The sequence below is a fragment of the Salvelinus sp. IW2-2015 genome, unplaced genomic scaffold (genome assembly GCF_002910315.2).
Source record: "Salvelinus sp. IW2-2015 unplaced genomic scaffold, ASM291031v2 Un_scaffold515, whole genome shotgun sequence".
In the NCBI taxonomy this organism is placed as follows: domain Eukaryota; kingdom Metazoa; phylum Chordata; class Actinopteri; order Salmoniformes; family Salmonidae; genus Salvelinus; species Salvelinus sp. IW2-2015.
Window position 1 is genome coordinate 752,592 of NW_019942566.1, and position 12,113 is coordinate 764,704.

Sequence of the window (12,113 nt, forward strand, 5' to 3'; positions counted from 1 at the left end):
CTAACCACATTACCATGACAGAGTAGGGGCCTGCTGCTAACCACATTACCATGACAGAGTAAGGGCCTGCTGCTAACCACATTACCATGACAGAGTAGGGGCCTGCTGCTAACCACATTACCAGCAAAGGTGTTGTTTTGATGAACTGAGGCGAAAGTAACAAAAGAGAAGGAAATTGGTTGCATCACCCCAAAAATAAATCCAGGGCAAGGGAGAGAAAAAAATTACTCTCAAAAGTGGTTCTATTATAGTAACCCAGTCTGTAGACAGAAGAGTTGACACGTCACACTTCATGATTGAAGCCTGGGCTCAGCAGTGATCTTGGTTTTTCCACCAATTCAATTCAAAGGAAGGTCATGGTTTTGGAATCTAAAGCTTAAGGTCAAATTTCTAATTTGAGTTCTGACACTGGTGGCATTGTGACGAAGGCCAGAAGTTTCTCCAGGTCAGGACAGGTAGTCAGGAAATACTACAGAACCCAGGCCTGAGCAGAGGACGAGAGCGAGAGAGAGAGCAAGAGAGACAGAGCTAGGCAGGGCTAACAGAGGGTGAGGAGGAGCATGATGATGATCTAAGATTTATCTATGCAGCACACTGCAGTTGATGAAGGATGAGTCCACTACTCTACTAGTGATGGGGCCGAAGCCCCAGTCTTACCCAGCAGAAAGGGGCAGCAGGCCTGGCCGGACCAGCCTCCCTGCCCCCCTGGCCGCCGGGCACACACAGGCTAGGGGCAGGCTTGGGAGCAGCAAGGACAACAGAAAACAAACAAAGCAAAAACCAATGGTGCAAATTAAACAATGAACTGGAGGAGCAACATAAAGCAAACAAAAGCAATAATGAAATTGTTGGTTTTTTGTATTTGGAGGACCAGAATATTGAGTGTTGGAAAAAGGGTTGAGAGAGCTGTTTGAGTGTCCTTCCTTCACTTATTTTAAGGGAATGACGTGTGTGTGTGTGTGTGTGTGTGTGTGTGTGTGTGTGTGTGTGTGTGTGTGTGTGAGAGAGAGAGAGAGAGAGAGAAAGAGAGAGACAGAGGCAGAGTAGGTTTGCATATTGTGTAAACAACATCAGCCTCTTTGAGCCCTGGAGACAGATGGCCGTAGAGGGGAAAATAAAAACATTATCTCCCACTATATTGTTAAGATTACTGCTAACTGCCCAGAGAGCCAATCTATTATCTCTCTCTGGGATGAGTGCAGGGGGAGGAGGGAGGAGGGGAGGGAAAGCATTTCATCTGGATAAGGTATTTCCCCTCTTCCCCCGTTGCACCCCAGTGCCTGAAAGGTGAGTTATGAACTCTGGACAAGAAACTGTGAATGTCTGCAGCTAATGATTCTTAGCATATGTGCGTGACAGAGTCAATATCGCAGCAGTATATAATGGCACTTTTACCCGTTCGAATACTAATGGTCGCTCATTACTCAGGGAATGGGGGGCTATATCAACTCATGGTATAATAAGCTATCCATAGGTCACAATAACAGACTATACGTGCATATCAATTTTTGAGGGGGGTTGTAAATATTCATGAAGCATTAGCATTTGTGTGTGGGTGTCTTTGAATGAGAGCCATATTCAACTGGAAACTAACGAAGCAGGGAAGAGTGAGAGGCAGGAAGAGAGACAGTGGGAGAGAATGTGGGAGATGGAGGATGAAACAGATGGAAGGACAGAGAGAGGAGGAACAAAAAGGAGAGGAAAACGTAAGGAAGAAAGATGGGGAGACAGAAAGAAACAGAGAGAAAGAAGAGAAATACAGAGAAAGAAGGCATGATAGAGAGAAAAGAAACAGAGAGAAAGAAGAGTAATACAGAGAAAGAGGGCATGATAGAGAGAAAAGAAAGAGAGAGAGTTGAAGAGAAAGACAGACAGCCAAATAGAAGGTAAAAAACAAGGGAAGGGAACGGAACCCTGTCAAGGTGCCATGCGACTGTTCTCCTGTCCTAATCACCAGTACGCTCCCTGGACCCGCTGAGGAGAAGCCAGTCAGGACCCAGGCAGCAGAGCCTCATCCACTCTGGCATGTGACAGCCATTTTGTTGACATCATTAGCAGCTCCCCCGGGGTTTACCAGTCACACAGTTGCAAGCACACCGAGCTCTTTCTTTAGCCACTAAAATAGAGGAGTTTTAACGTGACAACGAAACACTGTTGTTTTGGAGGCCTGTGATGATACCAGTATCACAATATTTTTTCCATGGCAAAAAAAGCAGACCAAATTCTTTGATCCTTTAAAAACATGGTGTATGTAAAATATTGTGTTCTATAGCTTGGAAAATAAACACATGTGACTCTGGATGACAACATAATGTTTCCAAAATTAGGGCTGTTTTCCTAAAGAAATTAAATCTGCTTCGTTTTTTGTTTCTTTGCCCCTAAACTAACCGGTATCGCAATACTGGTTTCGTCCCAGTCCTATTGTCCTGAGAGAGGCAGAAAACTTGCCCTGTCACTCTGTGTGCCCTGTCACTCTGTGTGCCCTGTCACCTCTGGGTGTGCCCTGTCACTCTGTGTGCCCTGTCACTCTGTGTGCCCTGTCACTCTGTGTGCCCTGTCACTCTGTGTGCCCTGTCACTCTGTGTGCCCTGTCACTCTGTGAAGCCTAATACGGACCAATTAGCACCTCAGTGTCCCTTATCTTAGTGAACAGTTGGGAAACATCTTTAACAACGCAATGTTTTCAAGGAGGGTGACTTGGGCTGAAAACCCTCATTCATTTCAACTCCATTACAACACCATTAGAAGCACTAAAACAGCTCTCAGACATTGGATCAACAGAAGGGAAAAGCAATCCCAGGTCATTTCAGCAACAGCCCCATGACCATTTCCCATGAATGATGTGTGTACGAAAGGTGGTACATAGAAGCAGTGCACACATACAGATAATCCAGTGGTAAATAATATATAAAATAACATATGAGAATGATAGAACACATTGTGGACACTAATGAACATAACGTAAGCCTGTCCAGTACAGTAATATGTCTCCCCCAGGGCTGGTTTCCCAGACACAGATTAAGCCTAGTCCTGGACTAAAAAGCATGGTCAATTAATAATCTCTATTGAAATAGCTTTGTAGTCAAGGCTTAATCTGGGCGCCATTAGGTCCTTTTCCGTACCATATCATTGCGGCCGAAGAAGGTGTAGACAGCATACAGGTAGTAATCAAACAGCTGGGAAACACAGTGGATGACATCGAAGGCTATTGGTTTCAGAATGTTCATCATCTGTATGTACTTCCCTGTATGGGAGAGATTAGAAATGGCATTTATATTATTACACGTTATTATATGTTAAATGACAAAACAGTTTATATCAGTTGAACAATTACCAACAGAAATGCAAACAAAAAAGATCAAAACTCAAAAACTACTGGGGATGGAATATTAGATACTTGGAAATTCAGGGTTTATCTTTCATATCCCTGATCGGACAAAGTTACAAAAGCCACATATTCAATAATGCCATCTTTCTTTAGGATGTGAATAGGACAAATCTAAATGTTTGAATCTAACATTTCATCAAATATCCTCTGGCCAATTAACAGTACATGTTCAGATTAGTGACGCACCGATATGACATTTTTGGCCAATACCGATATACAATATTTTCCTTGACCAAAAACCTGATACCGATAACCGATATTAAACATTTTTGTGGCCTTTTAAGCATTCTAGTCCAGTTAAATAGTTAACACGGACGCAGCGGTCTAAAGCACTGCATCTCAGTGCAAGAGGCGTCGCTGCAGTGATTGGGAGTCCCAAAGGGCGGCACACAATTGGCCCAGCGACGTCCGTGCCGTCATTGTAAATAAAAATGTGTTCTAACTGACTTGCTTAGTTAAATAAAGGTTACACACACACATACACGCGCGCGCTGTGCTGTTTGGTTCATTTGTTCAGTCGTTTCATTCTCAACCAGGATTTCTACAGAACTCCGTTTGGGTCTTTGCGTGTCAAAAAAGATACGTCAAATAACACTATTTGACGTGTCAAATAAGCTTCTTAACCAATCAAGACCTGAATATTACTGCACGTCACATAATAATTTAACGAGTTCACACATTTTTTACGTAGTTATTACACATTGATTACACTATCAGTTGTATTCCATGTCACAACGATTCATCGATACGTTTGCTATGACGCTGTTAAAGTTGTCTCGCGCACCTAATGTGCTGGTCATAAAAAAAGATGGTTAGCTGATGGATGCCATGTTCTTCCCCAAAAACATGGCAAAACGACATAATCTGTTTCAGTAGCTATAGTTAGCTATCTAACTATATAGCTAGGTGTCATCATCTAAAATAACCCTAATTTATAAAACAGTTCTTATTTGATTAATTTACAGACATATTCAATCAATCCTTATCCCAGTATGCTGTTCCCACATACTTCAAGAGGGCCACCATTGTTCCTGTTCCCAAGAAAGCTAAGGTAACTGAGCTAAATGACTATCGCCCCGTAGCACTCACTTCTGTCATCATTAAGTGCTTTGAGAGACTAGTCAAGGACCATATCACCTCCACCCTACCTGACACCCTAGACCCACTCCAATTTGCTTACCGCCCCAATAGGTCCACAGATGACGCAATCGCGATCACACTGCACACTGCCCTATCCCATCTGGACAAGAGGAATACCTATGTAAGAATGCTGTTCATCAACTACAGCTCAGCATTTAACACCATAGTGCCCTCCAAACTCATCATTAAGCTCTAGACCCTGGGTCTCGACCCTGCCCTGTGCAACTGGGTCTTGGACTTCCTGACGGGCCGCCCCCAGGTGGTGAGGGTAGGTAACAACATCTCCTCCCCGCTGATCCTCAACACTATAAACGTGATCAGAATGGCAAATATTTGACTGGAAAACTACTTTCCAGTCACTGCACCAAATTAAAACACAAGTAGAATGTGATGAAACGACTGACTTACTCTATTTTATTCTCCGACCTCTATAAGATCTCCTGGAACGTAAAGGGTATCAACCGCTCATCATATCCAACTAAAGCAGGCAACATTGGAGCTGGGGTAACATTAGGTCCCACGGACTCCCATAGTATTGTAATCTCTGATGTTTTAAGTCAATCATAATGGAATAGTATCCTTGGGGGGGGGGGGGGGGGTTTATTATAATAATTTGCCTTGCCAATGGAGCATTTACATGTACTCTGAGGAGATGGAATTTCATTTGAGAAAAATGTAATAAAACGAATAGCTACAAAGCACAGGGCTGTAACAAGGTTACCATTGAATCAGAACTGATGAAATAGCCACTCGACTTTGAGCTTAGACCGGCACTTTCTCACTTTATCTTTCAGTGAATGCTACAGTACAACCCAAATTAGGATTTCTTTCAGATAGAGTGAAGTGGAAAAAGTTTGATTTCATGTGCTCTAACGATATACTGTAACTTTTCTATTTTACTTACTATGTGTTAAATTATACATGTACTATTATGCATCTGAAATGCTATAACATCTGTTGGTTGAATAAAATGTACCACATTGTAAGTGAACTGCACTGGTCATTCAGAAAGTCGTTTAATACCTTGGAAAAATGTGAGATTTAACAAGGATCCTTGGATCCTACTACCTTGCTTATCATAATTACATTTCTTCTTCTCCGATTAAAATAAATCAAAAGGAGGGGTTTCAATTTGCGAAGGAAGCCAATTTGACGGCGCGGCCCAGACACATCACAACTGACGTCAAACAAATGTTTAAATTGCGCTTAAGAAATGAAATGTCACAGGGGTTCGGAGGGGATAACAACAGGCTAATGATGGCAGGTAGCCTTGGGAACAGGGTCCTGGATCCTCACATTCTTAATGTGCATTTAGCTTGTTAATTGATGCCATTATCAAGGTTATCAAGGTCTCTGCGGCGAGAAAGGGGTCACCACCGTCATCACTTAGTGTATTGGATGTTTCTGGGAGGTGAAAGGAGAGGAACAGAGGAACAGAAGGAAAATATTACTCACCGACCAGTCGGATCACGTTGAGGGTTGTGTTGGTCAGGATGGGAGCGTTGGAGCCTTTGTTAAGGCTGTAGTCGGACTTCTTCCTGCTGCGCAGAGTCTCCCTTGACGCACTGATTAGGGAGAGAGGAGAGGCGTGTTGGCGTGACAACAAGGCCAATGCTTGCTGGTCAGGCGGGCCAGACAAGAAACTAAATGATGACATGGTGATGTTCAAGACAGCGGTTCAGTTTCATAACCGAGGCTCGGTGCTTGAGCCCAGACACAGACAGTTGTACAGGTTCATAACCCTGTGGTTCAGTGGTTGAGCCCAGACACAGACAGTTGTACAGGTTCATAACCCTGTGGTTCAGTGGTTGAGCCCAGACACAGACAGTTGTACAGGTTCATAACCTGTGGTCAGTGGTTGAGCCCAGACACAGACAGTTGTACAGGTTCATAACCCTGTGGTTCAGTGGTTGGCCCAGACACAGACAGTTGTACAGGTTCATAACCCTGTGGTTCAGTGGTTGAGCCCAGACACAGACAGTTGTACAGGTTCATAACCCTGTGGTTCAGTGGTTGAGCCCAGACACAGACAGTTGTACAGGTTCATAACCCTGTGGTTCAGTGGTTGAGCCAGACACAACAGTTGTACAGGTTCATAACCCTGTGGTTCAGTGGTTGAGCCCAGACACAGACAGTTGTACAGGTTCATAACCCTGTGGTTCAGTGGTTGAGCCCAGACACAGACAGTTGTACAGGTTCATAACCCTGTGGTTCAGTGGTTGAGCCCAGACACAGACAGTTGTACAGGTTCATAACCCTGTGGTTCAGTGGTTGAGCCCAGACACAGACAGTTGTACAGGTTCATAACCCTGTGGTTCAGTGGTTAGCCCAGACACAGACAGTTGTACAGGTTCATAACCCTGTGGTTCAGTGGTTGAGCCCAGACACAGACAGTTGTACAGGTTCATAACCCTGTGGTTCAGTGGTTGAGCCCAGACACAGACAGTTGTACAGGTTCATAACCCTAAAGCTCGTTGTTTGAGCCCAGACATTCATAAAATATTTTTAATTGATCAATTAAGAGGCGTGACAAGAGAGGGGCCAAAGACACAGCTAAAACGACTCCAGGGTTGGGGCGGTGTTGAACCGCTAATCTTACAGAACCTGCCCTCCGACTAACGATTAAACGTCACCTACCACCATTCATTAATACATCTCTAATTCCTGGACCTGGATGTCAACTTCCAGCAGCCCTTCAATTAGCCAGCGATTCCTTCTGATAGATTGGGAAATGAGCGTGTTAGAGGCTTAGCTCAGTACAACACACCGGGGTGAATGCAGACTCTGCAGGCACCATGTACAGTACTGTATTTATTAAGGATCCCCATTAGCTGCTGCAGCATGAAGTTAACCCAAGGCTCTCACCATACAGGTGTAGGATCTTAATTCGATCACCCTGTTGCAGGAGAACTTTGGATTTGAGGTTTAAAAAGGCTTTTGAAGTTTGTGATTTCCACTTTGAAATTACAGACTTGATTTTCCCTTACGAAAAATCTATCAACCCCCACAAAAATGTATATTAATTATAATCCACACATAATTCACATTTCCTGTAGCTGCAGGATTATTCTCCTGCTCCGCTGTAGCAAACTGGCTCAAATTAAGATCCTACATCTGTACAACATGCATGGAAATCAATAAGTGTGTCATGTCTATGTACATTATCAATTCATTACTTCCTATATCCAACATCCGTTCCTAATGAAGAGCTGTTGAATAAGTAAACAATGTGGTTTTTGCACTCTGCTGCACATCTGGCAATATCACACAATTAGCTGCCGTATCGTATCACGTAGTCACATACAGTCTACACACTGATTTACTGCAGAAAGAATCTCCCATCCACTCTGTTAGCAAGAGAACAATGTGTGTGTGTGTGTGTGTGTGTGTGTGTGTGTGTGTGTACTTGCTTAGTTAAATAAAGGTTACACACACACATACACGCGCGCGCTGTGCTGTTTGGTTCATTTGTTCAGTCGTTTCATTCTCAACCAGGAATTTCTACAGAACTCCGTTTGGGTCTGCGTGTCAAAAAAGATACGTCAAATAACACTATTTGACGTGTCAAATAAGCTTCTTAACCAATCAAGACCTGAATATTACTGCACGTCACATATAATTTAACGAGTTCACACATTTTTTTACGTAGTTATTACCACTGATTACACTATCAGTTGTATTCCATGTCACAACGATTCATCGATACGTTTGCTATGACGCGTTAAAGTTGTCTCGCGCACCTAATGTGCTGGTCATAAAAAAGATGGTTAGCTGATGGATGCCATGTTCTTCCCCAAAAACATGGCAAAACGACATAATCTGTTTTCAGTAGCTATAGTTAGCTATCTAACTATATAGCTAGGTGTCATCATCTAAAATAACCCTAATTTATAAAACAGTTCTTATTGATTAATTTACAGACATATTCAATCAATCCTTATCCCAGTATGCTGTCCCACATACTTCAAGAGGGCCACCATTGTTCCTGTTCCCAAGAAAGCTAAGGTAACTGAGCTAAATGACTATCGCCCCGTAGCACTCACTTCTGTCATCATTAAGTGCTTTGAGAGACTAGTCAAGGACCATATCACCTCCACCCTACCTGACACCCTAGACCCACTCCAATTTGCTTACCGCCCCCAATAGGTCCACAGATGACGCAATCGCGATCACACTGCCACACTGCCCTATCCCATCTGGACAAGAGGAATACCTATGTAAGAATGCTGTTCACAACTACAGCTCAGCATTTAACACCATAGTGCCCTCCAAACTCATCATTAAGCTCTAGACCCTGGTCTCGACCCTGCCCTGTGCAACTGGGTCTTGGACTTCCTGACGGGCCGCCCCCAGGTGGTGAGGGTAGGTAACAACATCTCCTCCCCGCTGATCCTCAACACTATAAACGTGATCAGATGGCAAATATTTGACTGGAAACTACTTTCCAGTCACTGCACCAAATTAAAACACAAGTAGAATGTGATGAAACGACTGACTTACTCTATTTTATTCTCCGACCTCTATAAGATCTCCTGGAACGTAAAGGGTATCAACCGCTCATCATATCCAACTAAAGCAGGCAACATTGGAGCTGGGGTAACATTAGGTCCCACGGACTCCCATAGTATGTAATCTCTGATGTTTTAAGTCAATCATAATGGAATAGTATCCTTGGGGGGGGGGGGGGGGGTTTATTATAATAATTTGCCTTGCCAATGGAGCATTACATGTACTCTGAGGAGATGGAATTTCATTTGAGAAAAATGTAATAAAACGAATAGCTACAAAGCACAGGGCTGTACAAGGTTACCATTGAATCAGAACTGATGAAAATAGCCACTCGACTTTGAGCTTAGACCGGCACTTTCTCACTTTATCTTTCAGTGAATGCTACAGTACAACCCAAATTAGGATTTCTTTCAGATAGAGTGAAGTGGAAAAAGTTTGATTTCATGTGCTCTAACGATATACTGTAAACCTTTCTATTTTACTTACTATGTGGTTAAATTATACATGTACTATTATGCATCTGAAAAGCTATAACATCTGTTGGTTGAATAAAATGTACCACATTGTAAGTGAACTGCACTGGTCATCAGAAAGTCGTTTAATACCTTGGAAAATGTGAGTTTAACAAGGATCCTTGGATCCTACTACCTTGCTATCATAATTACATTTCTTCTTCTCCGATTAAAATAAATCAAAAGGAGGGGTTTCAATTTGCGAAGGAAGCAATTTGACGGCGCGGCCCAGACACATCACAACTGACGTCAAACAAATGTTTAAATTGCGCTTAAGAAATGAAATGTCACAGGGGTTCGGAGGGGATAACAACAGGCTAATGATGGCAGGTAGCCTTGGGAACAGGGTCCTGGATCCTCACATTCTTAATGTGCATTTAGCTTGTTAATTGATGCCATTATCAAGGTTATCAAGGTCTCTGCGGCGAGAAAGGGGTCACCACCGTCATACTTAGTGTATTGGATGTTTCTGGGAGGTGAAAGGAGAGGAACAGAGGAACAGAAGGAAAATATTACTCACCGACCAGTCGGATCACGTTGAGGGTTGTGTTGGTCAGGATGGGAGCGTTGGAGCCTTTGTAGGCTGTAGTCGGACTTCTTCCTGCTGCGCAGAGTCTCCCTTGACGCACTGATTAGGGAGAGAGGAGAGGCGTGTTGGCGTGACAACAAGGCCAATGCTTGCTGGTCAGGCGGGCCAGACAAGAAACTAAATGATGACATGGTGATGTTCAAACAGCGGTTCAGTTTCATAACCGAGGCTCGGTGCTTGAGCCCAACACAGACAGTTGTACAGGTTCATAACCCTGTGGTTCAGTGGTTGACCCAGACACAGACAGTTGTACAGGTTCATAACCCTGTGGTTCAGTGGTTGAGCCCAGACACAGACAGTGTACAGGTTCATAACCCTGTGGTTCAGTGGTTGAGCCCAGACACAGACAGTTGTACAGGTTCATAACCCTGTGGTTCAGTGGTTGAGCCCAGACACAGACAGTTGTACAGGTTCATAACCCTGTGGTTCAGTGGTTGAGCCCAGACACAGACAGTTGTACAGGTTCATAACCCTGTGGTTCAGTGGTTGAGCCCAGACACAGACAGTTGTACAGGTTCATAACCCTGTGGTTCAGTGGTTGAGCCCAGACACAGACAGTTGTACAGGTTCATAACCCTGTGGTTCAGTGGTTGAGCCCAGACACAGACAGTTGTACAGGTTCATAACCCTGTGGTTCAGTGGTTGAGCCCAGACACAACAGTTGTACAGGTTCATAACCCTGTGGTTCAGTGGTTGAGCCCAGACACAGACAGTTGTACAGGTTCATAACCCTGTGGTTCAGTGGTTGAGCCCAGACACAGACAGTTGTACAGTTCATAACCCTGTGGTTCAGTGGTTGAGCCCAGACACAGACAGTTGTACAGGTTCATAACCCTGTGGTTCAGTGGTTGAGCCCAGACACAGACAGTTGTACAGGTTCATAACCCTGTGGTTCAGTGGTTGAGCCCAGACACAGACAGTTGTACAGGTTCATAACCCTGTGGTTCAGTGGTTGAGCCCAGACACAGACAGTTGTACAGGTTTCATAACCCTGTGGTTCAGTGTTGAGCCCAGACACAGACAGTTGTACAGGTCTAACCCTAAAGCTCGTTGTTGAGCCCAGACATTCATAAAATATTTTTAATTGATCAATTAAGAGGCGTGACAAGAGAGGGCCCAAAGACACAGCTAAAACGACTCCAGGGTTGGGGCGGTGTTGAACCGCTAATCTTACAGAACCTGCCCTCCGACTAACGATTAAACGTCACCTACCACCATTCATTTAATACATCTCTAATTCCTGGACCTGGATGTCAACTTCCAGCAGCCTTCAATTAGCCAGCGATTCCTTCTGATAGATTGGGAAATGAGCGTGTTAGAGGCTTAGCTCAGTACAACACACCGGGGTGAATGCAGACTCTGCAGGCACCATGTACAGTACTGTATTTATTAAGGATCCCATTAGCTGCTGCAGCATGAAGTTAACCCAAGGCTCTCACCATACAGGTGTAGGATCTTAATTCGATCACCCTGTTGCAGGAGAACTTTGGATTTGAGGTTTAAAAAGGCTTTTGAAGTTTGTGATTTCCACTTTGAAATTACAGACTTGATTTTCCCTTACGAAAAATCTATCAACCCCCACAAAAATGTATATTAATATTAATCCACACATAATTCACATTCCTGTAGCTGCAGGATTATTCTCCTGCTCCGCTGTAGCAAACTGGCTCAAATTAAGATCCTACATCTGTACAACATGCATGGAAATCAATAAGTGTGTCATGTCTATGTACATTATCAATTCATTACTTCCTATATCCAACATCCGTTCCTAATGAAGAGCTGTTGAATAAGTAAACAATGTGGTTTTTGCACTCTGCTGCACATCTGGCAATATCACACAATTAGCTGCCGTATCGTATCACGTAGTCACATACAGTCTACACACTGATTTACTGCAGAAAGAATCTCCCATCCACTCTGTTAGCAAGAGAACAAGTGTGTGTGTGTGTGTGTGTGTGTGTGTGTGTGTGTG

At 43.7% G+C, this 12,113-nt stretch overlaps 1 protein-coding gene across 1 annotated transcript in view; it reads right to left on the reverse strand.

Moving 5' to 3' along the window:
* The window catches only part of LOC112068436 (syndetin-like), a 95,956-nt gene that overhangs the window by 66,066 nt on the left and 17,777 nt on the right, over positions 1 to 12,113 (reverse strand). Inside the window, exons 5-7 of the mRNA XM_070438154.1 lie at positions 5,984 to 6,093; positions 3,123 to 3,244; positions 658 to 738 (exon numbers count right to left, since the gene is read on the reverse strand). Coding sequence (XP_070294255.1) covers positions 658 to 738; positions 3,123 to 3,244; positions 5,984 to 6,093 — 313 coding nt within the window. The remainder of the gene's footprint in view (positions 1 to 657; positions 739 to 3,122; positions 3,245 to 5,983; positions 6,094 to 12,113) is intronic.